Source organism: Moschus berezovskii, chromosome X (genome assembly GCF_049115385.1).
Source record: "Moschus berezovskii isolate FMDL1 chromosome X, NW_MosBer_1.0, whole genome shotgun sequence".
NCBI classification, from domain to species: Eukaryota; Metazoa; Chordata; class Mammalia; order Artiodactyla; family Moschidae; genus Moschus; species Moschus berezovskii.
Window position 1 is genome coordinate 146,454,383 of NC_142488.1, and position 24,091 is coordinate 146,478,473.

The following is a 24,091-nucleotide window of genomic DNA, read 5'->3' on the forward strand; positions in this document are numbered from 1 at the left end:
GAGCGGGGGTGGGGGGGGTGGGGGGCGTGGGGGGTAGTTCTGGGGATGGGTGATGGCAGCTCGAAGGGGGTCCGTCTCAGCCACCTCCGCGCACTTCCCTTCCCCAGGCTCTGCGCTGCTCAGGAGCGCGCGCCCGGCTGTGCCTCCCTGGCGGGCTGAGATCCACCGAGCGGACAGAGCTCCTAGGAGTGGTTCCAGGAAGAGCTGAGAAACTCGGGAATCCTGCCGGAGGTGGGGGGCGGGGAGCCGTCCAAACACCCCCCCCCGGCCAGGGCGCGACCGAGCCCGCTTGGCGCGTGGGTGCCCGCCGCTCGCCAGCGCCCTCGAAGGCCGGCTGGAGTCCCGGGGGGCATCTGTTTCTCCTCCCCCGCCCCCCGATTCCTCTCTCCGCCGCCCGGCACCACGCCCCGGTGGGCACCCCAGCCTCGAGACTCCTGCCCGGGGCCTCCACTGCGGAGCGGATGCCCGGCTGCGGGGCGCCGCCGGGCCAGGGACTCCAGGGCTACCCGCGCGGGTCCGGTAGGACCTGGCGGCCGGGATGCCACTGAGCTCCGGAGGGGAGTCACAGGGGTTCCCCGGCCCGCGCCGGCCTGGGTCGTCGGGTCCCGCCGGGACAAGGGGCGCGACGGGGCGGGGCAGGCGGCGGGGAGGTGATCTCACTGCCCCCGCCCCCACTTCCCCCGCCCGCCCCGCGCGCGCCCGCCCCGCCCCGCCCCGCGCCGCCGCGGCCGCCGCCGCAGCAGCAGCAGCGCAGTCTCGCTCGGGCGGCGAGTCCGAAGCCGGCGCGTGCGGAGGCTGGGCGGGCAGCCCGAGCGGCGGCCGCAGCGCAGGTAAGGCGGCCAGGCCAGCCCTCGCGCACGGGCCGCGCGGGCAGCGCCCCGAACCTCCTGTCCCAGCCCTGTCCGGGGAGGTGGGAGGGGTGGGCGGGTGGGCGAGAGCGGGGAGCCCCACGCGGACCAGCCCGCGACCACCGGCGGAGCGGCCAGAGCCCCACCCAGGCCGGGCGCTCGGCTCCGGGCCCCGCGGAGCGCAGCGGCGCGGGGAAGGAGCATCCCCGACAGGTGAAGATTACCTGGGCGGCGCCCCCAGTGCCTACTCTCCGGGGGCAGTCGGGCAGGGTCGGTGCGGGCCGATGGGGGGCCGAAGTTGGCACGTCTCGCCAGGCGTGCGCGCGTGGGTGAGAAGGCGAGAGGGGTGGGACCCAGGGACCCCCACTCACGCGTCCCCATCAGCCGCCGTGGGGTGTGGCCCTGGGCGTGGCTGCCCCCTTCTCCCGTTCAGGATCCTGTTTGGTGGAACATTCAGCTGCCCCATGTGCTTGGGGGTGCAGGTTGGACTCGGCTGCCCCTGCAGTGGGGGGGCAGAGGAGGGAACTGGGCTGGGCGCTGCCCGGCTCTCCGCCCCAAGGTAGGAGAGGGGGGCTTTGTTCTCTTGCTTTCTAAACCCCAACCTGGCCTCCCCAGGGTTCCCCTCCCACCTTGTGCCAGGACCAGAATCTCCCACCCTGGAGCCTGCAGAAGCTGTGGGCTCTCGGGACCCAAACAGGGAACCCAGAGTGAGGTGGGCCTGGGCACCCATTAGGGTGCCGCTGGGCACATGAATGTAGACTGGAGCCCATCAGGTAGGGGGGTGCAGGAAAGGGGGGCCGCGTTGTTCTGGTCATGACTCGGCCCTGCCCACTGCAGGGCTTGCGCCCATGGCCGTCTTCCTTCTGGCTGTCTGGTTATGGGAGGAGATGGCAATTCCTCTTGCCCCTTCCTAGGGTAAATTTTGGGAGACTCTTGGTTGGCAGGCCCAGGGCCATCCGGTCCCCTCCAAGAAGTGGGGGGCCTGACACCCCCTTCCAAGGAGGTGCCCTACTTCCAGTTAACTCCACCCAGAGAGCAGGGGCTTCTGGGCAACTCGGTGCCATCTCTGCTGACTCACGTGGCCCTGAGGGTGAATAAGCCAGTCACCCTTCCCTCCCATGAAGTGCCTCCAGGTTCCACCTTCCTGGTCCCCTGTGGGGTGGCTGGGGTGGGGTGGGGGGCCTCTCGCCTCTGACCAATGCCTTGCTGCAGGTGATCGGGCTTAGCCTGTCCTGGCCAGTCACAGGGCCTCCATGCAATACCCACAGGTGCACCCACGGGCTCCTTAGCTCTCATGGGGGGCTCTTGGCTAATCTATGGCCACATGGCAAGTCCCTATCAATGCTGAGGCTGCAACACCCTCTGCCCAACATTTGTCTTTGCTCCATCCTTTCTTTTCGTGTGTGTGTCTCTTTCTCTTCATGTGTGTGTGTGATCCCCAAAGTAATACATTTTATTGTGCTAGGCTTGAAATATACCAAAAAAAGAACAAAAGAAATTAGGGGTCTTTGGGGATCTGATCACAGAGAGACCCCCACTCAGCACACCCCAGCCTCAGTCTCCCTGCTTGGCCACAAACCACTCCCAAAAGGCTCCTCCCCCAGCACCCAGCCCCCTGGCACTGGGCAGTCGGGAGCTCCTCCCAGCTCAGGAGCTCCGGGGCCCACGGGGCGCACATTCATTCACGGGGCAGCATGCCCTGCCGGGTGCCTGCCTGGACCAGGCTCAGGGCTGCCCATGGAAAAGCCAGGGACACACTGGACCCGCACCTTCTTTGTCTCCAGATGGGTTTTCTGTTTTCCTTTGTGACTCCCCGCAGGGTAAGGGGAGGCAAGAATTGAGGCAGGGCCTTGTCCCGGGCCTACTCCAGTGGGCAGACGTGCCCAGGCTGTGTGCCCCCATCAGCCTCTTCCTGTGCCGGGGTGGGTAGCTTCCATGGCACGCACTTGGGTGAGGCCAGCTGGGGAGGCGCCTCTGTGCCACACCCGCCATTCCATGGCCCAGCAACGCAGGCCCCTCTGCCCTTTCCCCTCTGAATCGCGGCATTCTTGGCTGTCACATGGGGTGTGGACCCCTTCATCTGCAAGGTCCCTTTCAAGGCAGACCCTCCCTGGTGCCCCTCTCAATGGACAGAATGTCTCCTTGGGCACTCTTTCTGTCCAAGGGGCAAGTGGTCTTGCTGTGCCTGGCCTGGCGAGCTGGGGCGAAGGTGCGATGGAAGCCTTTCTCCAATCCCTTCTTGGGGGTGAAACAGGAGTGGGTGGGAGCAGCTTCCCAGGGGGTGCCCTCGGTTGAGCAGGGGCCTATTCTCGGGGAGAATGGAATAACGGGGCCCACTTCCCTCTTCCACCAGGCCCCCCCACATGGCATCAATGGCCATCCAGAGTGCTGCCCCCCCAGGGCTGTGCCCCACCCTGGGATGTGGACCGTGAGGGAGAGAGAGGATCTGAACCCCCACTCTAGGGTCCCAGGTGGGCACTGGCTTGGCCCTGTCCCTCCTCCCCTAATTGGGATGGCTGGGTTGAGGTCTCTGGGTGGGGCCTTAGCCCCCCCCAAGTCTTTCTCCCTCCTGCTAGCTCTGACCTGGATGCTCCCCCCCTACCCTGCTCTCAGCTGCCTCTTTATACTCTCGCCCCCCACCTGTCAGCTTCCTCCTCCCTCTGCTCGCTTCCTGCCCCTTCGCTGTGGGGGGGGGCATGCCACTGTCCCCATCTCTTCAGTCCCCAGACACCCTTGTCCCTTGTCTCCCCATTTCCCCTTTTGTCTGTCTCCCATCTCAGCATGACCACCTCCCAGCCTGCGTCCACTGGGTTGGGCCCTGGCCTCCCATGGAGCTTTGTCTGACCTGCAGGGTGGCTGGGGCAGGGGTGGGGGGGTGCCTGGTGGCCACCAGCCAAAGACTGGGGGCAGTCAGCAAAGGCCGGCCCACCTTCTCCCCAGACATCAACAGGATCTTTGTGGCTTCCTAGAGGCTGTGGTCTGCGAGCGGGAGGGGCCGGGAGGGTGGTGAGTTCCTCTGCAGGGGGAGGGTCTGGATGGACTGCTGGTCTTTCCAGAAGCTTTTCTTTGTCCAGTGCCCCCCACCCGAGGCCTGGGCCTACACCCCCAAACCCCGCCGTGTTCTCCCCAGGTCACAGAGCTGGGGGAGGGGGTCACAGACCCGGCCTCTCCCCTACCACGGGGCAGCCCCTGCCAGCCTCTGGCCCTCAACCTAGCAGGGCCAACCGGAACGACCTCGGGTTGAGAGGAGCAGGAGGGCTGCGGTATCCTAGGCCTGGCCCTTCCTGCCCTTCTGGTGTGTCCCAGGAGCCAGGCTTCCCTCAGAAGTGTTCAGAGCCAGGTGGCTGGTCTGGAGGTTTGCACCGGGCAGCTTTGGGTGGGTGTGTGTGTGTGTGCGCGCGGCTTCCCCATATTCCTGTTTGCATGCGTGGGCATTAGCCATCTCATTGCACGTGTGCAATCATGTGTGTGTGTGCGTGTGCTTGGGAGAGCATGTGCACACAGATTGTCCTGTGCCCGTGTGGATCCTGTGTTAGGAAGGGGCGGGGCTGATGCTGGTGGCAGCTTCGGAGGCCATGTATGTGTATGTGTGTGTGTGTGCGTGTGTGTGTGTGTGTGTTTCCCTCTATGCTGCAGGGGCTTCCTGCTGGTGGAGGGGGTTGCCCTCTGGCCCCTCCTCTGGCTGCCTGCATTCATGCCTTAGGAATGCTGAGGCCCAGGGGACAACAGAGCCTCCATTGTCCATCTCCAGGCTTCCGGTGCCCCCTCTGCCCTTTAACCCTTTGGAACAGGGAGCCCCGAGGCAACCAGAGGGGCCTGGCTGTGTCTGAGCTGTTTCCAGGAGGCCCCTTCTTGCTTGGGCCAGGTGTCCCGGGGCCAGTGGGGCTGCGCAGCTCGGGGTGGGCCTTGGGCCGGGCCCCTCCTGCCTCTCCCATTGGCCGGGCACCCTTCCTCTCCCACAGGGCCTGCCACCTTCTCTCCTCTGGGGTCGTGGAGCAGATATATGTTGCCCCCTCTTGCCCAGTCCCTGAAGCCCCCAGCCCGCTCTGGTGCCAGGTTCATTTCTCAGGATGGGGGCTTGCGATCTTATTCTGAGCCCACTTTCCAGACCCAGAGGGAAGGCTTAGAGGGGATGAGAGGGCCCCATTTTTAGGCCGTGGGCATCAGTTTTCCCAACTGGTCTCACTCCCTGGGAACCTCCCAGCTGCCCAGGAAGGGAGTTCATGCCGCCCCTAAGCTGTATCTGGTGAGAGGGGCCCTCTAGGTAGCCAGGTCTTTGTGAGGGGGTCCCTGGAGCCTTTGGTTTATAGAAAGGGATCAGAGCATCCCAAGGTTCTGCATGGCCAGGGAGAGAGAAGCCAGAAACCAAGAGCCGTCTGCCTTCTTTTGTGCAGAGTCCTCGGGGGGGCCGGGGAGGGGGTGAGGGGTAGGGTGGTTTCTGCTCTGTGCCGAGATGGGATGTGGGTCACCTTCTACTTCCGCGTGGCCCGCTCCCAAGAGTTCCCTCCCGGTTGCCCGCATTTGCCTGCCATCTGCCTAGCAAATAGGCCCTTCTCCAGGGGGCAGGCTGGCTTGGAGCGCATCCCTGTCCAGGCCCCTGACCCTCTGCGAACGCAGGCAGGTGCACACACAAGGATGCCTGAGATGCCCAGAGGCGAGCTGACCCCTCCCCCCGGAGTTGTCTTTGGCGGCTTTGGGGACCTCCATGCCATCTAGAACCCCCTGCCTGGTGAGCATGGTGCTCCAGTTCTCTGAGCCTCAGTTTCCTCAGTGTATACAATGGAGATAATGATAGTACTGCTCCCCCAGGGTCATTTTCAGGATTCAATGAGTGATGCATGTAAGGGTATTTAGAAGTGTCCCTGACGTGTGGGATGTGCTGGCCACGTTCAGTTAATAAAATAGAAAAGGGGGGAATGTCCGACTGCCATTGGGGAGATTCCCCCCCTCTTCCTTTCTCAGTGGAGACTGTCCGCTCTCCCCTCTCTCCCACAAAGAGTTAACCTCTGCCCCATTCCTTCCTTACCCTGTAAGGAGAATGGTCCATTACAGGTGAGCTGGCGTTGCCTTGGAGACCACAGCCTTGAAGGGGCTGGTGCTCTCCCTGAGGGTGGGGTGAGGCTGGGAGCACCAAGGACTTAGCAGCTTCCTCTAAGACTTCCGGCCGCCCCCCCACCCCCACCCCCGCCTCGGTACCTGTGGGGGCTCCCACCCAGGAGCCTCTTTTCTGTAGTATCTAAATTACCCATTAGGCTGCGGCAAGCTTTCCTCCCTTCTTCCTCCATCTTTGCCAGTGGAGGGAGCTGGCTCCCATCTCCATGGAAACCCGCCAGCCACAGCCTGGTGGGGAGGGCGAGGAGGAGCCTTAAAGAAACACAGTGCCTGGTGTGGAGGTGACACCCACCTCACCCCATTTGTATACCCACCGATAGCCTGGAAGATTCCCCACCAGCCCTGCTGAGCAGACAGCCCAGGTGTAGGTGCCCCCAAGCGCCCCTTCAGGCCTATCAGATCATGGCCCTGGCACTGCCACTCTGGACTATCTTATATACCCAGGCTGAGCCCCCAGCCCTGCCCCCTGCTCAGAACAGACCAGCAGGGGCACCTTCCTGTGGCAGGGGCATTTCTGTCTGATGGGAAGGGGCCGGGAAGAGGCCAGCCAGGAGGTTCCCAGGGTGTGTGCAAGGAGAAATGCAGCCCTCCCAGATCTCAGCCTGGCTTCACGACCTCCCAAGTGTGCTCCCCCCCCGCTGCCCCGCCCTGTCCCCATTTAGAGGATGGAGGCCAGAGGAGAGGACTGGCCTGAGGATTCGGGGTGTGGCCAGGGTGGGGCTCCTCCAGGGTCTCACTGAGGTACTCCCTGCTGGCTCTTGCAGCTCGGAACCTGCCACGCCCTTTCTCCCTCCCTGCCTACCCCCCCCTCTTGAGTTTACAGGAGGCCTCAGGGAGGAGGGGTACTCAGCCCACCCTGGTCCCTCCTCCCCCAGCGTGCGGGCACTCACTGTTGAGCTGGCCCATGGATGCATGGGCACCCCCTCTGCCTGGGGGCAGATCGCTGCATGCCAGCAGAAATCTTGGAGGGCGGTCCTCTGAGTGCTTGTCCCTCCTCCCTTGTGGGACTCCCCACCTGCTTCCTAAGGGTCTGCCAGCAGCGGCTTATTTCGTCTGTAACCGCCTCCAATCCTACGGCCACAAGTGGCCAAGGCCCTGCCGCTCTGTATCTGTTGTTGCAGGCTTTGTTTGTCTCTGCCTTCTGTTGGTCTCTCCACCGTCCAGTCTGACCTCCAAGCCTAAGAAGCCCCATTCCTGTGATTCGGGTCCATCTCCTCTCCTCCCTGGCACTTGCCTGGCACACCCCTGTCTACAAGGATGCGGAAGAGGTGCCCCTGGGCTTGCACACACTCACACACGCACTCGAGCGCGCATGCACATACGCACCCCTCACTCATCTTGCTCTTTTGGCCATTTCTCATCAGTTGCTTTTTGCTTTTTGTCTCGTCGTTTGTGCTCCTCACCCTTCTCCTCTCCCTTTACCCGCTGCCCAGGTCTCTGTTTCTGGGTTTCTCCACACGGGTTACTGTGGTGGTCCAGCATCTGTCTTTGTCTCCCATTCCCTGCCCCGCACCCCCCACCCCAGCCCTCCTGCTCTGTCTCTCCTGTTCCCACCTGCCTCTTTCTCACCCTGTCTGTCACCCTTCAGTCTTCCCCAGCCTTCCCTCCCAGCAGCCCTCCCCCCCCACCTTTGCAGACGTGGCCTTGGCTCCATCTGTACACCAGCTTGTAGAACACTCCCCCGCCTCCTTTGCCCCTGGAGGTGCTGATGGGGGGTGGGGGGCCTGCTGTGCTGACAACCTGAGCTGCTTGCTCTGTAATTGCCTGAGGAATGGGGAGAGATCAGAGACCCAGCCGCAGCTGTCAGGGGCCTCCCCACCTTCTGGCTCCTGTCTGGGCTCCGAGGGCCTGGGAAGGTGGTGAGCTGGGTGGCAAAGATCAGGAGACTAAAAGAAGTTGAATGTGAGACTGTGGGGTGTCAGGATGGGGCAGTGAGTGGAGCCCACGAGGATTGGGGCTATCCTGTATCCCCTGCATATACACTAGGATACACATGCCAAACCCCATTCTGGGGACAAGCAGCCATCCTCATTCCAGCAAAAGGGAGTGCTCCAGCCTTATAGGCCAGAAGGACGGCCTTGGAGATTCTTGCTTGTCTCCCTCCCTTCCCTCTGTGAAGACCAGAGCACTCAGAGCTCCCAAGGCGGCTGTTTGATCACCTGACCTCTGATCCGAGTCTCCTACGGCTTCCTACAGGCCTTGAAGCTGAGGCTAAGGTCACGTGAGGCCCACCCAGCTTGCGTTGACTTGGTGGACCTCCTCCTTTCTGGGACTCAGCTTGCTCTTGCCCTCGGGAAGTGACCGTTGCCACTTCTTTACTCTCCTGGTCACTCTCTCGGCCATCAGCCTGTCCATGTTGGCCCACCCGGGTGCTTCTTTCCCCGCCTCCCCCTCCAGCTTTGGGTCTGGGAGTCTGAGAGCTCTAGGTTGGCAGCTATTCGCTACTGTCCATTTTGCCTGCCGGGTCCTGGGGCAGTCTGCTGAATTCACCATGCTTCTTGGGTCACCTTCCACAAAACCAAGCTGTGGCTTCTGGCTGCCTCCTGATTGACTGAGTCTGGATGTTTTGGCATGGCATTCCAGGCCTCCCCACCCACTGCTCCGGCCTTCTCGATGAGGTTCCCATTTTGATTAGGTCCTGGCTGGGAGGGAGTTTGCCTGGGATGGACTTGGTGAGCTCAGGCATGACATCCAGGCTCCAGCCCCCAATCTCTTGGTCACTTTTACTATTGTCTCTTTCTCACACCTCTTTATGTTCCGGGTTCACAACTCTCTGTCTTCTTGGGAGTGTCTCTTCTCATTGTTGGCAGAGAAGCACCCTCCACTGGGCCCTCGGTCACCGGGGCTTTTTGTGTACAGAGGTGGCCTGTGCATATAGCTGGAAGACTTGGGCTTGGGGTGGACACATCTATCAGTTGAGCCCTGAAGACTCAGAAAAAAAAATCCAGAAGGTGGGCCTGCCAGACACTCTAGATGTAAGAAATGCTGTCCCAAAGCATTCCCTGAGCCCTGCTCTGAGCCTGGCTTAGAGCATCGGGAAAGGGGGAAGCCACAGTTGCCTCTGTTGACCTCCTAGGAGCCCGAGGGACAGCTGAGAGGTGCTTTCCTCCTTGACTCCCTCCTGCCACTTCTTGAGGGCAGGCTTCCTTTCCCCTTCTTTCTTCTTTTTTCTTCAACCTGTTCAATGAAATGCAGCCTTCTTGGTTCCCTTCCCTTCTTGCCCTGTTCCCACTTCCCAAGTCTCCCTGTCCCCCACCAGGTTTTTAGGCCTGAACAGCACCCAGGGATCAGTTGGTTCTGAAACCCCCAGCAATGAGACTGTGACAAGGGTTCTTCTCTACACATGTGTGCATACATGCTGTGTGTGCGCACAGAGATAACAGACAGGAGTCATCCCCCAGAGACACAGATGCGCAGGAGCACACACCCATACTTCTCTGTGCCCACAGTCATACACACACTCACTCATGAGTGGCTCCCGGTTCCAAAGAAGAGGGACATGTCCTCCCTCCTGTGTGTATGCACACAGCCACACAGCGACTGCACACCCACATCCACACTCATGCCCACAGGCACCTGCTTATGGGCCCTTGAGTCACACATCGGGAGGACGGGCACAGAGCAGCCTGTGGCATGACCAGGGGAGCGGATGGGGCAACAAGTTGGTGGTGCTGGAGAGGCAGCTGCTGGAGGAGGCACGGCCAGTAGGAAGGGAATGAAAGGCGAACTGGAGGCCCAGCTTCTGCTGGTCTCTTCCAGATTTTCTCCTACAAAAGGGGGGGTGGGGGGAGGGAAGAGTGGAGGGGGCGGGGCCGGGGGCGGGGCCAGGAGCCCAGGCTCGCCCAGATGTTAGTCACTAACATCCGTCCGTTCTCTCTCCTCCCTTACCTTGCCCTTCCCCTCCTCCCCTCTCGCAGTGCCCCCACCCCCGGCTCTCTCCCGCAGCCACCCACCAGCCACCCTTCCCTCCGGCAGGAGCTTGAGCCGAGCCCGGCGGCTTTTGCCGCGCCGAGCCGCCGGCGCCGCCGGGAAGATGGCCGTGGCGCTGCGGTACTTGTGGCCTCTCCTCCTCTGCAGCCCTTGCGTGCTCATCCAGATCCCCGAGGAATGTGAGTAATTGGAGGGCGCAGCGGCGCCTCCCTTCCCCGCCGTGCTGGGCTTTTCTTTATTTTCTGCTTCCTCATCTTCTCTGGGTTCCAAAACCCGCGCCCTTCCCTTCCTGGGAGCCCAGAGTGTGCAAGAGGTACCCGAACTTTGGATCCCCCCTGGAAGGGACAGGGTGGAAGACTCGCTGTCTCAGTACCACGGACAGGGACCAGAGGCGCGGGAGGGCGGGTGCTGTTTCAGCACCACGGACAGCGGGCCTGGCGCCTGACCCGCCCCCTCGGGTCTCAGTGCCGGCCCCACCCCGCCAAGGATGGGGCAAGAGCGAGAATGTCCTCAGCTAGCTAGACCAAGACTCGCTCCGGCTTCTGACTTGGGTAATCCTATCTGGGGCCCTTGGGACCCCTTTCCGTGAATTGAGACAGGAAAAGACCCCTTGCGAAGATTCAGCAGCCTTCTGGATCCTTAAAATGTAATGTGTAGTTACTTAGTGGGGGGTTGAGGGTGGGGCTGTTGGAGTAATCCCTTCGAGGGGGGTTCCTGGGGAGGGTGGCTACAGGGCTCTGGCTGAACACGCGTATTTGTGTATGCTTTTGAACTGGACAGACTGTAATTTGTCTGGAGATATTTTTAGATGTGTGTGGTGTGATACATTGACTAAGTGGGGATATTCCCGAGTGTGATTTCCATGTCCTGTGTAGGTAAGTTTGTGAGTCACTCTAACTGCTACTTACTGGTCACATTTGTGAAGCTCTGTAGGTATTTGACTGTTGACATTGGATTCTACTAGTGAGTCATACGGTCCTGTGAATACCTGTCTGTGTGTGGACCGTATGTTACTGTGATGCTGTTTTCTCCTGAGTGTGAGTAGGAGATATAAACACACTGCTGTAAGCGGCTTTGGGGCTTGTGTGGGGGACAGTTGACATGGTAGCATTTGTGTATCTTAAATCTGCTCCTTGTTCGCTCCAGTCCCTTCCCCCCTCACCTTTCCACTGTTGTCTCTGAGCCTGCACCTGTTGGAGGCCAGCATCACTGAGAGATGAGCTGTGTGCTGAGGCTGGGGGAGACTTTCCAAGCTAGGAATGGGTCAGGGGCTGAAGGAGGTGACCATGACTGGCCCCTGACATTGAGGGGCCCCGAGGGTTTGCAGGAAGTGGGGAGTGTCTGATGGGAAGAAAGGTTGGGGCTGTCTCCCTAGATATACACATGGAGCTCCGTGCAGTCACACCCAAAACCCTACCCTAGCTGCAGAGGCATACGGACCAGCCACCTGTATCCAGCCAGGCACAGAGACCCCCCCCAAAAGGACACACGGTGGCACACAGGCACACACAAGTGAGAGGTTGAGATTCAAAGGAACACAGCTATCCGTATGAATACAGGAGCGGGTAGGCCACACAGAGTCATACAGTAAACGCAGGCAGGCACTCACAACCTTCTGAGGTACTCTGACAAGACACATCTGTGTAGAGGCACACAGGCGAATGTTCGCATCACTGCAGCACTGCCTGGGGCGTGCCCACATGTGCCCAGACTCATACTTTCACAGATTCCCACACATGTGCTCGTCCGCCTCCTCCTTCATCTCTCCCCAGCGGCTTTCAGGCCTTGCCCTGCTACGCCTGTGTGCGGAGGGGCGTCGGAGACCCACGGCAGGTCTAAGGGGGCCCTGGGCACCGGCTGGCACTTGTTATTGACCCTGATACAACATGGCGAGTAGCCTGGTGCCTCCTGATTGGAAGCTCTCCTCCAGCTCTCTCCCTCCCCGGCCGCTCCAGGCCCCTTTGTCTCCTTCCCCTCTTGCCCCATCCTGTGGTCCCTCTCACTGTCTCTACCTCTTGAGCTGCCTTCACTGGCCCCTCCCCAGTGCAGAACCCTCTCTGTAGTGTCCCCAGGGAGCCCTGTCCTCTCTCCTGGGGGCCCCTACCCTGAGGTCTTCCATAGAAACAAAAGCTTTCAGAGGCAGCCCACTGCTGTCAGCCACCCCGGCCAGTGCTCTGCTGAAGCCTGATGGCACTGGGGGCAGAAGCCCTGGCCTCAGCTCCAGGGAGCTTGGCGGCAGACTGGGAGGAAGGAAGGGGAGAAATAGAGGCCTAGCGCTGGGCCGGCAGGCTCTGGAAACTCAGATTCAGCAGGGCCTTGGGGAGGATTTGAAAGGGAGGGGCTGCCGGACTCTGAAGGCTGGGCCCGGGTAATTGAAAACACTGAGCTGTGCTAATTGGATTAGGAGGGATATGAGCTAGAGCAGGGGAGTGTGCCCTGGCTGCTGTAGGCGGGCTGTCTGCCTCTCTGGCTTCTGAGGCATCCTGGGTGGAGGGCGGGGGGTCAGTTCTGCAGGCCCTGCTGGGAGGAGGCAAGGATCTGGCCACAGCGCAGTCTTTGTTAAAGTCACCAATTTCTTTCTCCCTGCCCGCTAGAGCTGCGGCCTACTGGCCCTGGCCATTGCCCCACCCCAGGACTGGTTACCAGGCTGTGTCCTGGAGGTCTTGACCTGCCATAGCTGTAGCATGGTGTGTGTCCCCTTCTTACACCCTGTCCCAGCCTCCCCCTCCCCCAGGGTTGTCTGTACTTCTTTCTGCCCAAGCCATGGGGTGACTTGTCAGCCTTGCTCTCATTCTCTCCCTTGCTGCATGGATCTCTCAGATGAAGGACACCACGGTAAGTTGGGGGGAGGGTGGAAATGTTTCCCAGGAGGCCCTGTATGCCTTGTGCCTCATGTGGGCTGCAGTCTTTGCTGGTTCCTGGGTTCTGCGGCACCAGGCTGGGGGGGGCAGCTTTGTTCTATCTCCAGCAGGTGGGTTTCCTCCCTGGCTCTTCACCTGTCTCTGGTGGTCCACCTTTCCCTCTGGTCCTCCTCTCTCCCTGTAAGGGCTTTGCCCTGGTTGGTGCCTCTGTCTTTGGCTTCCCCATCTCTCTTTTCTTTCTTTCACATGCTTTGTCTTTCTGTTTGTCTTCTTCTCTCTCTTCTGGTTTCTTTGTGACTTTTGGTGCCATCTTCTCTCTGTTCTGGTCCCTTCCATCTTTGCCCAGCTGCTTTGGGCTCAACCGCCCCACAACCCCATGGTCATGAGGCCTGTCAGGCTCCAGACCTGGCGTCCGTCCCAACGGGACAAGGGTGAGGGCTGAAGTGCTCACCACATATGTCCCCCCTCCCGCCCCAGTGATGGAACCCCCCATCATCACGGAGCAGTCTCCCCGGCGTGTGGTCGTCTTCCCCACAGATGACGTCAGCCTCAAGTGTGAGGCCAGCGGCAAACCCGAAGTGCAGTGAGTGACCATCACCCTCTAAGCCCTGGGGCTGACCACTAACTTGACCCTCCAGCCCTCGTGGTCCCTGGGGCCTTCCCCCTCCTGGGCATCCCTCGCCAGCCAGGGTCGTCACCCTGGCCCAGCCCCTTGCCTGGCTTCCAGGCTTCAGGCCTCCTCTGAGCCTTTTTCTGCCCTGCAGGTTTCGCTGGACTCGGGATGGCGTCCTCTTCAAACCCAGAGAGGAACTGGGCATGACCGTGAACCAGGTGCCCCATTCTGGCTCCTTCAGCATCACGGGCAACAGCAGCAACTTCGCCCAGAGCTTCCAGGGCACCTATCGCTGCTTTGCCAGCAACAAGCTGGGCACCGCCATGTCCCACGAGATCCAGCTCATGGCCGAGGGTGCGCGGCGCTGCAGGGACCGGGGAGGGTCTGGGACACATGAGTGGGTCCCCAAAACCGATCTGCCGAGCTCGTGTGAGGTTCCAACTTGAGAGCCGAGCTCTGTCAACTGGTTGTTAAGAGTGCCAAGAGACCGGGCATCCTGCTGGCCCACAGCCACCTCTTCCCTCCTCGCCCTGTTCTTTCGCCACTCTTTCTGGTCAGCTCCATCCCCCCTTCCCTCTCTTCTGTGCTTTGCCCTTCTTGGCCTTGGGGCTTGCTGCCTGGGGGGTGCCCTGGGAAGGCTAGTTGACTGAATGAGGGCAGGACTGAGCCTATCTGAGCCTGGGCTTTGGCTTCTTCCCCATCCATCCCTGAGTTGCCGTCTGCTCTCTGCCGCCCTCCGGTCATCTCCTTCCATGTCCCCTCTATCACTGTGTCTCCTCTCCCCTCTGCTGTGCACCTCTCACCTGACCTCTCTGGCTTCCCTTCTTACCGCTGTCTGCCTCTGTCTTTATCTGTGTTGCCCTCTCCCTGGGGTTTTCCCCCCTAGCATTCCATCCTCCTCCGTGAGTTTTCCGCCTCCTGAGCTTGTACTCGTCTCCTCTCCTCTGCCCCTCCAGTTACCTTGGGAACCGTTGCCATGGTTTCTGTGTCAGTATGATGGAAGGGGCTGTGACTCCAGCATCCCACCACGGCTCCCCTCCCCCCATCACTGCACCTCAGCCTTCCCCCACCCGCCCTCATCCCTTCCTCCTGGTGGGAGCTGAGAGTTGTAGAGAGTTAACCCTTCATGGCCATCTGGCCTCCGGCCCATCCTCTCATCTGCACACTGCACTGGTCTCGGCCTTGAGCCCAGAGAGGATCGAGTCTCTGCCTCTGTCATGTCCTGGCTCGCCAACCTGTGCCCTCGGGTAGCCCTCCTCCTCTCCCCCTGCCCTGCCTTCACCAGGAAGATCCTGGAGAATCCACGGGGCCAGCCTGTCTGTCCCTTCCAGGTACCCCCAAGTGGCCAAAGGAGACAGTGAAACCTGTTGAGGTCGAGGAAGGGGAGTCGGTGATTCTCCCTTGCCACCCGCCCCCCAGTGCAGAGCCGCTCCGGATCTACTGGATGAACAGCAGTGGGTGCCCATGAGGGGCTGCCGCCAGGGGCAGGGGACGGATCAGTGGGTGTATGTTCCACAGGGAGGGCTCCTGACCTCTGACCTCTGCCTCCTTCCTTCCCGCCCCCCACCCACAGAGATCTTGCACATCAAACAGGATGAGCGGGTGACCATGGGCCAGAATGGCAACCTCTACTTTGCCAACGTGCTCACCTCGGACAACCACTCAGACTACATCTGCCACGCCCACTTCCCTGGCACCCGAACCATCATTCAAAAGGAGCCCATTGACCTCCGGGTCAAAGCCAGTGAGTCCCAAAGGCTCTGATACACTGCCCTACTCTTCTCCTACCCTCATGGCGCATCCCATCGGTCTTCTTCAAAGACAGCGTGGCCCACACACCTTCCCCGGGTGGTGAGGGCAGAGATGGGGCCCTCTCTTTAAGAAGATGAGGAGAAGGAAATGGCAACCCACTCCAGTATTCTGGCCTGGAAAAGTCCATAGACAGATGATCCTGGTGGGCTGCAGTCTATGGGGTTATATGACTGAGCATATGTGCATGAGGGTGGAGGGAGATGGGTTGGTAGCAATAAACTGGTAGAACTAAAAAAGAAAAAAAGACAAAACTGAGGCTCGGAGGGCTCTCTGGGGTGTCCAGAGTCACCCAGCCTGGGAACCTAGTCGGCGGAGGGAAGAGTGCACCATGCTGCCCACCCTGTCTCCTCACAGCCAACAGCATGATGGACAGAAAACCACGCCTGCTCTTCCCCACCAATTCCAGCAGCCACCTGGTGGCCCTGCAGGGGCAGCCCTTGGTCTTGGAGTGCATCGCCGAGGGCTTGTGAGTCTGGGTCCCCTGGGGGGGGCGGGGCAGGGGGTGGAGCCTCTGCTGTGGGGCCGGGCTGAATGGCTCGGTCCTCTCTCCCCTCTGCTGTCTCCCTTGGCCTCTGTGTGTGGTGGCCCCTGGCAGCCCCACACCCACCATCAAGTGGCTGCGCCCAGGCGGCCCCATGCCAGCCGACCGGGTCACCTACCAGAACCACAACAAGACGCTGCAGTTGCTGAATGTGGGTGAGGAGGATGACGGCGAGTACCGCTGCCTGGCTGAGAACTCACTGGGCAGCGACCGCCACGCCTACTACATCACCGTGGAGGGTATGGTGCCACTGCGGGCATTCAGGCAGCCAGAATGCTATGCCCATGGTCACAGGGGATGGGGGTGGGGGTGGGCAGAGTCAGGGCCAGCCCGAGAGCTGGCTGCCTGCTGTGAGCTCAGATCAGTTCTCCCCTTCCTGGCAGCTGCGCCATACTGGCTACACAAGCCCCAGAGCCATCTGTACGGGCCAGGGGAGACTGCCCGCCTGGACTGTCAAGTGCAAGGCAGGCCCCAACCAGAGGTCACCTGGAGAATCAATGGGATCCCTGTGGAGGGTAAGCAGGACTTTGAGCAGGGAGAGGGAGCAAGGCTGGGGGGCCCTGGGGATAGTGACTCACCGCCCCGCCCTGGGCCCATGGCCCACCTGCCGTCTGCTTAGAGCTGGGCAAGGACCAGAAGTACCGGATCCACCATGGAGCCCTGGTCCTGAGCAACCTGCAGCCCAGTGACACTATGGTGACCCAGTGTGAGGCCCGCAACCGCCACGGGCTCCTGCTGGCCAATGCCTACATCTATGTTGTGGGTGAGTGTCAGCCACCTTGCCTTGTCAGCCACCGTCCCTGCAGTCCTGCCTTGGGCAAGGCCAACAGGCCGACTCAGCCACCAGCTGGTCTGTGTGCCATGGCTGCCCTGCTCCTGTCTGGAGCCTTCCCCACGTCTCCTGCCCATCCTGCCAACAGTGGGGCAGGATCTTGCTGGTATTTCCAGATGAAAAAGCAGCCTCCGAGCATGGTCCCCGAGCAGAGGCTCACCCTGGCCAGGATGCTTCTGTCCTCAAGCCTCAGGGAAGTTGGGCTTGGGGAGACCCAGAGAGCTTTCAGGAAGAGGCAGGCTGTTGGTGGGTGGGAGGGAGCCTCACATAATTGATAGGACGTGGGAGACAGACAAGAGGCTGAGAGAGGCTCAGCCTGGCAGGGGCTGCAGGGAAGCAAGATGGGCAGGGCTCATGGGGGCCTGGTGGAGTCACTGTCAGCTTCCAGAGGCTGCCAGCTCTCCTGGGAGAAACTGCCCTGGTGATCCCTGCATCTGCCTGCTGACTGCATGTGGGCACTCACCCGGCCGTGAGTTTGGCCCTATCTCCTATGACTGCTCCTTGCTCAGAGTTGCCGGCCAAGATCCTGACCCCAGACAATGAGACATACATGGCAGTCCAGGGCAGCACCGCCTACCTTCTGTGCAAGGCCTTCGGAGCCCCTGTGCCCAGTGTCCAGTGGTGCGTGCCCTGACCCTGGCGGTGGGGGGTGGGGCGCACCTGGAAGCCATCTTCCAGCCCAGGCAACCAGGGAGGGCCAGGGGTCCCAGCCCACTGGGGTCTGAGCGCGGCCTGCCTTGCTTGTCCCAGGCTGGACAGGGAAGGAAAGACAGTGCTGCAGGACGAGCGCTTCTTCCCCTACACCAACGGGACCCTGGGCATCCGAGACCTCCAGGCCAATGATACTGGGCACTACTTCTGCCAGGCTGCCAATGACCAAAGCAACATGACCATTGTGGCTAACCTGCAGGTCAAAGGTCCGATGCCCCTCCCTGTTGCTGCTGATTGTTGCCAGCAGCCCCTCCCCGACGGAGGGTCAGGGTCTCTGGGGGACCCTGGAGTGACCTTCCCCTTCTTGTCCTCATCCCCAGATGCCACTCGGATCTTGCAGGGGCCCCGCAGCGCAATTGAGAAGAGAGGCTCCCGAGTGGCGTTCACGTGCCAGGCCTCCTTTGATCCCTCCCTGCAGCACAGCACCACCTGGCGCAGGGATGCTCTCGACCTGCAGGAGCTGGGGGACAGTGACAAGTGCGGGCCCAGGCCCAACCTGGGCTTGGTGGAGGGCCAGGGGGGGAAGCAAGATGCCCAGACCTCCTGGCCTCATCCGTGGGGGCGGGGCATGACCTGCTGTTGAGCGGGAGGACCTGGCAGGAGAGGGAGGAGGGAGGAGTGGCATGCGGGGGGGCAGGGAAATGCAGGTCCCCAGGGGGCTGAAGGACACCCACCCCCCACCCCCCGCCAGGTACTTCATAGAAGATGGGCGCCTGGTCATCCACAGCCTGGACTACAGCGACCAGGGCAACTACAGCTGCGTGGCCACCACCAAGCTGGACGTGGTGGAAAGCCGGGCAGAGCTGCTGGTGGTGGGTGAGTCCCCAGAGGGTATCCGCCTCATGGCACAGAGGCAAGGGAGATGCAAGAGCCCAGGCATCTGTCGCAGGGGGCGCGGGCCGGTTGGGTCATCAGTGGGCCCGAGATCCAGCTCCTGTGGCCCCCAGGGAGCCCCGGACCCGTGCCCCAGCTGGAGCTGTCTGATCGCCACCTGCTGAAGCAAAGCCAGGTGCGCCTGTCTTGGAGCCCGGCTGATGACCACAACGCCCCCATTGAGAGTAAGAAGACAGCAGCATGGCGTTCCATTCGCCCTCCCTCCTGGCTCCCTGTCCCTTCCTCTGGGAGAGCCAGACTTTGCATGCCCCCTTCCCCCACTCGCCAGCCACCAATGACTCCACCGCCGGTTCACTTCTTGGCAGAGTATGACATTGAATTTGAGGACAAGGAGATGGCGCCCGAGAAGTGGTACAGCCTGGGCAAGGTGCCCGGGAACCAGACCTCCACCACCCTCAAGCTGTCGCCTTATGTTCACTATACCTTTCGAGTCACTGCCATCAACAAATACGGCCCTGGGGAGCCCAGCCCAGCCTCTGAGACTGTGGTCACGCCAGAGGCAGGTGAGCACCAGGGAAAGTCAGGAAAAGGGACGGTACCCAAGCTCCCTTGCTGCCAGGGGTTCCCCTGGGGTGGCGGTTGCCTCCTGACATCCAGGGTCACAACAGGTCATTTCTTCCTGGGTCTTTGGCCTTCGTGGCTTTGGTGGGCGCCCACAGCGTTGATGTGTCCACATTACTTTGCAGCCCCGGAGAAGAACCCCGTGGACGTGAAGGGGGAAGGAAATGAGACCAACAACATGGTCATCACTTGGAAGGTGAGGGCCCTGGGCCAAGCTCACCCCTGGACCTCAGATCAAGACTCAGGGGTTTGCTGCCCCCCCCAAAAAAATACTGCTGTCCTAAGGACCAGGGACCTTGACTACCCAGCTTCTTTTCTGCTCTCCCCCTCCAGCCGCTGCGGTGGATGGACTGGAATGCCCCCCAGGTTCAGTATCGAGTGCAGTGGCGCCCCCAGAAAATGCAGGGGGCCTGGCAGGAACAGATCGTCAGTGACCCCTTCCTGGTGGTGTCCAATACGTCTACCTTTGTGCCGTATGAGATCAAAGTCCAGGCCGTCAACAGCCAGGGCAAGGGCCCTGAGCCCCAGATCACCATCGGCTACACTGGGGAGGACTGTGAGTATCAGGCTGGCCCCGCCCATACCCAGGGGGTGGGATGGAGCCCGCATGTGCCTCCCTGGCCCACTCTCCACCCCCTACTCAGGGATCCAGCCCGGTGCCAGCTCCTGCCTCTTAATATAGTGCATTCCCTAAGAATTAGGCTATTTGCTTACGTAACCAAAGAGCTGTCTTGCAAATCCAGAAAGACACTGACCATCCTTAAAGTTGGCATCTATAACTTAACTGTCTGTTTTGATGGCAGCCGATACCCGCAATGTGGGGCCCAGGACTGTCTTTCCTGCAGTCCATGGTCCAAGTCAGGATCTCCCGCATGGCGTCCACTTATCCTGCTTCTTCCCTTGCCTCAAATCTAGAACATGACCAAATGTTCAGTTTGATTATGCAGTCAAGATCTTTTCTAGTTCCTCCGTCATGTAGTTACTATTTTTTCTCTCTTCACGGAGAGACCCTGAGACCATGCGAATGCCCTTGCTCATTAAACTGTCCACCCGTCACTTCACATCCAAATCCATCTTCCCGCTCTGGGTGGGCAGAGTCCTGGGCTGGCCTCATCCGTGTCACCGGCCCTTTGCAGACCCCCAGGCAAGCCCTCTGCTGGAACCCGTCAAGGCCCTTAATTCGAGCACTGTGCTGGTCAGGTGGCAGTCTGTGGACCCAGCCCAGGTCAAGGGCCACCTCCGGGGATACAATGTAAGAGTCCATCACATGGGGGCTGGGGAGATCCGTGGGGTGATGGGTGGGTGGGGCAACCAGGAGTGACAGGACTGGGGCTGAGTTTCTGCCAGCTGCTCTCTTGGGAGGGCTGTGGGGAATATGTGCCCCCCACCCCACCCCAACCCGGGTCACTGCCAGACCCTTTCTGTCCTTCCGGGGTCTCCTGTCCACCTGCAGGTGACATACTGGTGGGAAGGCAGTCAGAGGAAGCACAGCAAGAGGCACGTCCACAAAGGCCACGTGGTGGTGCCAGCCAATGCCACCAGCGCCATCCTGGGAGGCCTGCGGCCCTACAGCTCTTACCGGGTGGAGGTTCAGGCCTTTAACGGGAGGGGACTGGGGCCCGCCAGTGGGGTGACCTTCAATACCCCCGAGGGAGGTGAGCTCTGTTACCTGCACCCTGCCTCCATGGCCCCCATCCCTTCCCACCTGGGGTGATGGGGGCGAGGACTTGCCACTGGTCTCTGTGCCCCACAGTGCCCGGACACCCCGAGGCGTTGCACCTGGAGTGCCAGTCGGACACCAGCCTGCTGCTGCACTGGCAGCCTCCGCTCAGCCATAACGGCGTGCTCACAGGCTACGTGCTCTCCTACCAACCTCGTACGTGTGTCGTGGACCTGGCTGTGGGGTGGAGGGGGGAGCCGGAGAGTGGGCCGCACTGGGGGCCGAAGCCCACCACTCACCTGTCCTTGCAGTGAACGATGGGAGCAAGGAGCAGTTGTCCTTTGACCTCCCGGACCCTGAGCTGCGGACACACAACCTGACCAACCTCAGCCCCCGCCTGCGGTACCGATTCCAGCTGCAGGCCACCACGAGGGAGGGCCCGGGGGAAGCGATTGTGCGGGAAGGAGGCACCATGGCCTTGTCCGGTGAGCTGGAGGGGGCTCCGAGTAGGCAGCGAGGGCGGGCCAGGGGGTGGCCTCCAGGTCCCATGACCCTTCTCTCCATTGCCAGGGACGCCGGACTTTGGCAACATCTCAGCCATGGCTGGCGAGAATTACAGCGTGGTCTCCTGGGTCCCCAAAGAGGGCCAGTGCAACTTCGGGTTCCAGATCTGGTTCAAAGCCCTGGGGGGTGAGCCTCAAAAGGGGGTTCAGGGCCCAGAGGGGCTGGGGCTGGCATGGACCCAGGATGCTGCCAGGCCCTCCCTGCTCAGTTGGATTGCCCTCGCCCCCTACAGACGAGAAGCTGGTGACTCGTCTCCCACCGCAGTACGTCAGCTACAACCAGAGCTCCTACACGCAGTGGGACCTGCAGCCTGACACTGACTATGAGATCCAGCTGCTCAAGGAGCAGGTGCTCCTTCACCAGATGGCAGTGAAGACCAACGGCACCGGTGCGGGGGCCGTGGGCAGGCCTAGTCAGCTTCCCTCCATCCCTGGGCTGCCCACGGCCCCGCCAGAACCTCTGTGCCCCTAGGCCTGTAGTGGAGAAAAGACCGGGTCCCTGAAAAGAGCCCTTTTTCTTTCATATCCTCCACTGGTCCTGTTGCCAGGGAAGCCATTTCTACCAAAGGTCTTCCTCCCTGTTCCCCCAGAAGGCCCCCCAACTTTCCCTTCCCCCATCAGCTCACCCCTCCCCCGGGCTGTCTGAAGTCCTCAGACGTCCTCAGCTGCTCCTGTGCAGTCCCTGGCGTGGGGGGGGGTCCCTGGCGTGGGGGATTGGCAGGGTTGGGGGTTGGCAGGGGGCGGAGCCAGAGGCCTAGAGGGAGGTCCTTGCCCAAGGCCAGGGACTGACAGGGTGGGCTCGAGTCCTGCGACTGTAGTGGCTCTGGGGGTCCCCCACATTCAACCCTGGCCTTGGCCTCAGTCTACTGCCTCCTCTCCCCTCCCCAGGCCGAGTGAGGCTGCCTCCCGCTGGCTTTGCCACCGAGGGCTGGTTCATCGGCTTCGTCAGCGCCATCGTTGTCCTGCTTCTCGTCTTACTCATCCTGTGCTTCATTAAGCGCAGCAAGGGTGGCAAGTACTCGGGTACATCCTGGCTGTGGCTCCCCTCCTCGGTCCCTGAGCCCAGGCAGGACAGCATGGGCATGCTGCGGGTGGTGGGCAGGTAGCCCGAGGGGAACTGTCGGCTGTGTGAAGGACTGGGCCCATGTGCCCGGGGCCAGGCTGGGTGATGGGGCGGGGTGAGCAGCTGGGCCTGCTCTGTGTCTGCAGTGAAGGACAAGGAGGACACCCAGGTGGACTCGGAGGCCCGGCCCATGAAGGACGAAACCTTCGGCGAATACAGGTGAGCTGGGAGTGGAGCCCATGACCCTGGTCCGCCCAGCTGCACGCTTTGCCTGTATGATTGCATCTCTCTGTCTCTCTTTTGTGCTGCGGGGGTGACGGCAGGTCCCTGGAGAGGTAAGCCTGGGCTGTCACGTGTTGGGGGCAGGGACCTTCCTGTGGGTGTTTTGTGCCAGGCCTGTGCACTCCCCATGCCTCCTGATCCTACAGTTCCCTGGTTCAGGGACCAGCCAACAATGCTGACACTCAGTTCCCAAGCCTCCCTGTCCCTGTCTCCGGGGACGGGCTGGATGGGCACCCCTCCTCAGCCTGTCTGGAGACGGGAACCCCCACACCCCCAGGGTGCAGGCATGTAAGCTGCACGTGTCCGGAGTGAGGGCCTTGTCCCCAGTATGCTCAGAACACACGGAAGTGGGGCGAACCAAGGCCTCCTGTCTCAGGCCAGCGGCTGCCCGCTCCTGCTGGGTACTGTCGGGCCACCTCCCACAGTCCTCGCCCTCCCCTTGCAGTGACAACGAGGAGAAGGCCTTTGGTAGCAGCCAGCCATCACTCAATGGAGACATCAAGCCCCTGGGCAGTGATGACAGCCTGGCTGACTATGGAGGCAGCGTGGACGTCCAGTTCAATGAGGATGGCTCCTTCATCGGCCAGTACAGCGGCAAGAAGGAGAAGGAGGTGGCAGGGGGCAATGACAGCTCCGGGGCCGCATCCCCTGTCAACCCCGCCGGGACCCTGGAGTAGCAGGGTCCGGCCAGGCAGAGTACCGCCCAGGGCCAGGCCGCGGGGCTGTCAGAGGTCACCATGATGGCCCAGCCCAAGGCCTGTGCTGGGTCCCTGACCCTGGGACTGAGGCCCATCCTTCTCTCCAGTGAGTTGGGGGGCTGAGGAGGGGATCTCGCTGCCTCAATGCCCCCTTCTGACTCCCCGGTCCCCACTTGATTGCCAAAACCCAGCTGCTCCGCTTCTTGGGCACACACTGCTTTTTCACTCCAGCTCGGGGGCCACTCACATGCCAGGAGCCTTCAGGTGCTGCCTCGCTGGCCTTTGGGCAGGGCGAGGCTATGGTCGGGGCGAGGAGACAGGCACGGCTGTGGAGGGGGTCTCCCGAGGATGAGGGTTGGCACCTCCAGCCCCAGCCACTTGTTGGCCAGTCGGACTGGGACAGGGGACCGAAGTCGGTATCCCCGCCGTCTGCCCCATCTTCTCGGCCATCTCTGCTCCAACTGGGATGGGAACTGAACAAGCTGGTCACAGGTATGGAGGGGGCCATCTGAACAGACCAGAGTCCCCCCCACCACTGCCTTTGTCAACTCAGCCCACCCCACCCTGCAGCTGGCTTTCAGGAGTTCCAGACACACGCTGCCTTTGGTGCCCACCAGACAACATCCAAGTGGGCTCCGCTGTCCCTGCCCAGGCCCACCTCCTCCCCCAGCCCCAGGACCCCTTAGCAACCCACCCCCCCAACCCCAGTCTGAACTTGTTCAGCCCCTTGCTCAGTGATCCCCCCCAGCGCCCCCTTGGAAATGTAAATACACCACAACTTTGCAAGTTTGTGCCCTTGCCCTTTCCCCATATGCCACTAGTGTGTAGGCAGATGTCTGAGTCTCTAGGTGGTTTCTAGGTTTTCTAGCAATTAGCTTTGATGATCCCATCCCGGGAAAAAAGAAAAACAGACAAAAAAAAGGAAAGATCAGTTCTCCCAGCAGCCACCATCGCCCCGAATGCCTTTGCTTGGTCTGTCAATGAGCCCTTTACAAAAAACAAAAGTATATATATATATGTACATAAATATCAGAATTATAAAAGGCAAATAAAAACCTGGAAACAAAGAGGGACTCTTGTCATTTTACGCAGCACCGGGTCCCACACTGC

The 24,091-nt window shown here is 61.2% G+C and overlaps 1 protein-coding gene across 2 annotated transcripts; it reads left to right on the forward strand.

The window, feature by feature from the left end:
- Positions 1-715: 715 nt before the first annotated feature.
- On the forward strand, positions 716-24,057 carry L1CAM (L1 cell adhesion molecule). 2 transcript variants are annotated; one of them, XM_055393549.2, is made up of 27 exons: positions 716-830; positions 9,878-10,069; positions 13,229-13,334; positions 13,516-13,718; positions 14,696-14,818; positions 14,938-15,108; positions 15,531-15,642; positions 15,772-15,956; positions 16,101-16,232; positions 16,337-16,480; positions 17,059-17,170; positions 17,300-17,466; positions 17,581-17,737; positions 17,952-18,076; positions 18,208-18,318; positions 18,460-18,657; positions 18,841-18,911; positions 19,049-19,271; positions 19,852-19,967; positions 20,169-20,370; positions 20,469-20,591; positions 20,687-20,860; positions 20,946-21,065; positions 21,172-21,327; positions 21,827-21,961; positions 22,148-22,220; positions 22,729-24,057. In XM_055393549.2, exons 2-27 carry the CDS (start codon positions 9,994-9,996, stop codon positions 22,958-22,960), a joined length of 3,747 nt encoding a protein of 1,248 aa, XP_055249524.1. In that variant the 5' UTR covers positions 716-830; positions 9,878-9,993; the 3' UTR covers positions 22,961-24,057. The 2 variants fall into 2 exon arrangements, with proteins under 2 accessions (XP_055249524.1, XP_055249525.1); XM_055393550.2 differs by having other exon boundaries at positions 732-830; positions 9,936-10,069.
- The last annotated feature ends 34 nt before the right edge of the window (positions 24,058-24,091 follow it).

What these genes read in the sequence shown, in the direction of transcription:
- L1CAM (XM_055393549.2), top strand. Translation starts at nt 9,994, where the DNA reads ATGGCCGTGGCGCTGCGGTACTTGTGGCCTCTCCTCCTCTGCAGCCCT. An exon ending in CTACTACATCACCGTGGAGG is followed by an intron (nt 15,957 to 16,100) that starts GTATGGTGCCAC and finishes CCTTCCTGGCAG; the next exon opens with CTGCGCCATACTGGCTACAC. An exon ending in CGGCTACACTGGGGAGGACT is followed by an intron (nt 19,272 to 19,851) that starts GTGAGTATCAGG and finishes GGCCCTTTGCAG; the next exon opens with ACCCCCAGGCAAGCCCTCTG.